General features: G+C 52.0%; 1 protein-coding gene across 1 annotated transcript; it reads right to left on the bottom strand.

Annotated features, from left to right (window-relative positions):
• Positions 1–139: 139 nt before the first annotated feature.
• On the bottom strand, positions 140–460 carry LOC106820555 (gamma-aminobutyraldehyde dehydrogenase-like; the record flags this gene model as incomplete). Its single annotated transcript, XM_014825064.1, has 1 exon — positions 140–460. A coding segment is annotated over exon 1 (321 nt), but the record flags the coding sequence as incomplete, so codon positions are not given.
• Between the last annotated feature and the right edge of the window lie 44 nt (positions 461–504).

A 504-nucleotide genomic window follows, 5' to 3' on the forward strand; every position in this document is an offset into this window, starting at 1 on the left:
CCGGGGCTTTGCCACCGAGCTCCAAATGAACACGCCGAATATTTTGAGCCGCGGCTGACATCGCGGCGCGTCCGGCCGCAGGTGAGCCAGTAATTGATACGGCTTCAATATTGGGTGCATTTATTAATCTTTCTCCAACAGATTGCGGCCCGTTACCGACAATGATATTGACTAATCCTTTGGGTACCGCATCTACAATAAGCTGTGCTAGCTTCAATGTTGATAACGGCGTTATTTCAGACGGTTTTAATACAACACTGCAGCCTGATGCCAGCGGCGCTGCCAGCTTCCAAGAGGCCATCATCAATGGGTAGTTCCACGGTGCAATTGCAGCAACTGGGCCAATCGGGTCCTTGCGTATCATCGACGTATGCCCTTGCACATACTCACCTGCCGCGGAGCCCGTTATTGTACGCGCCGCACCTGCTAAGAAACGAAACGTATCAATGCTGAGTGGCATTTCGTCATCGAGTGCTGAAGGCCACGGTTTGCCGACATCAATAC

Source organism: Priapulus caudatus, unplaced genomic scaffold, assembly GCF_000485595.1.
Source record: "Priapulus caudatus unplaced genomic scaffold, Priapulus_caudatus-5.0.1 Scaffold22291, whole genome shotgun sequence".
Taxonomy (NCBI): domain Eukaryota; kingdom Metazoa; phylum Priapulida; class Priapulimorpha; order Priapulimorphida; family Priapulidae; genus Priapulus; species Priapulus caudatus.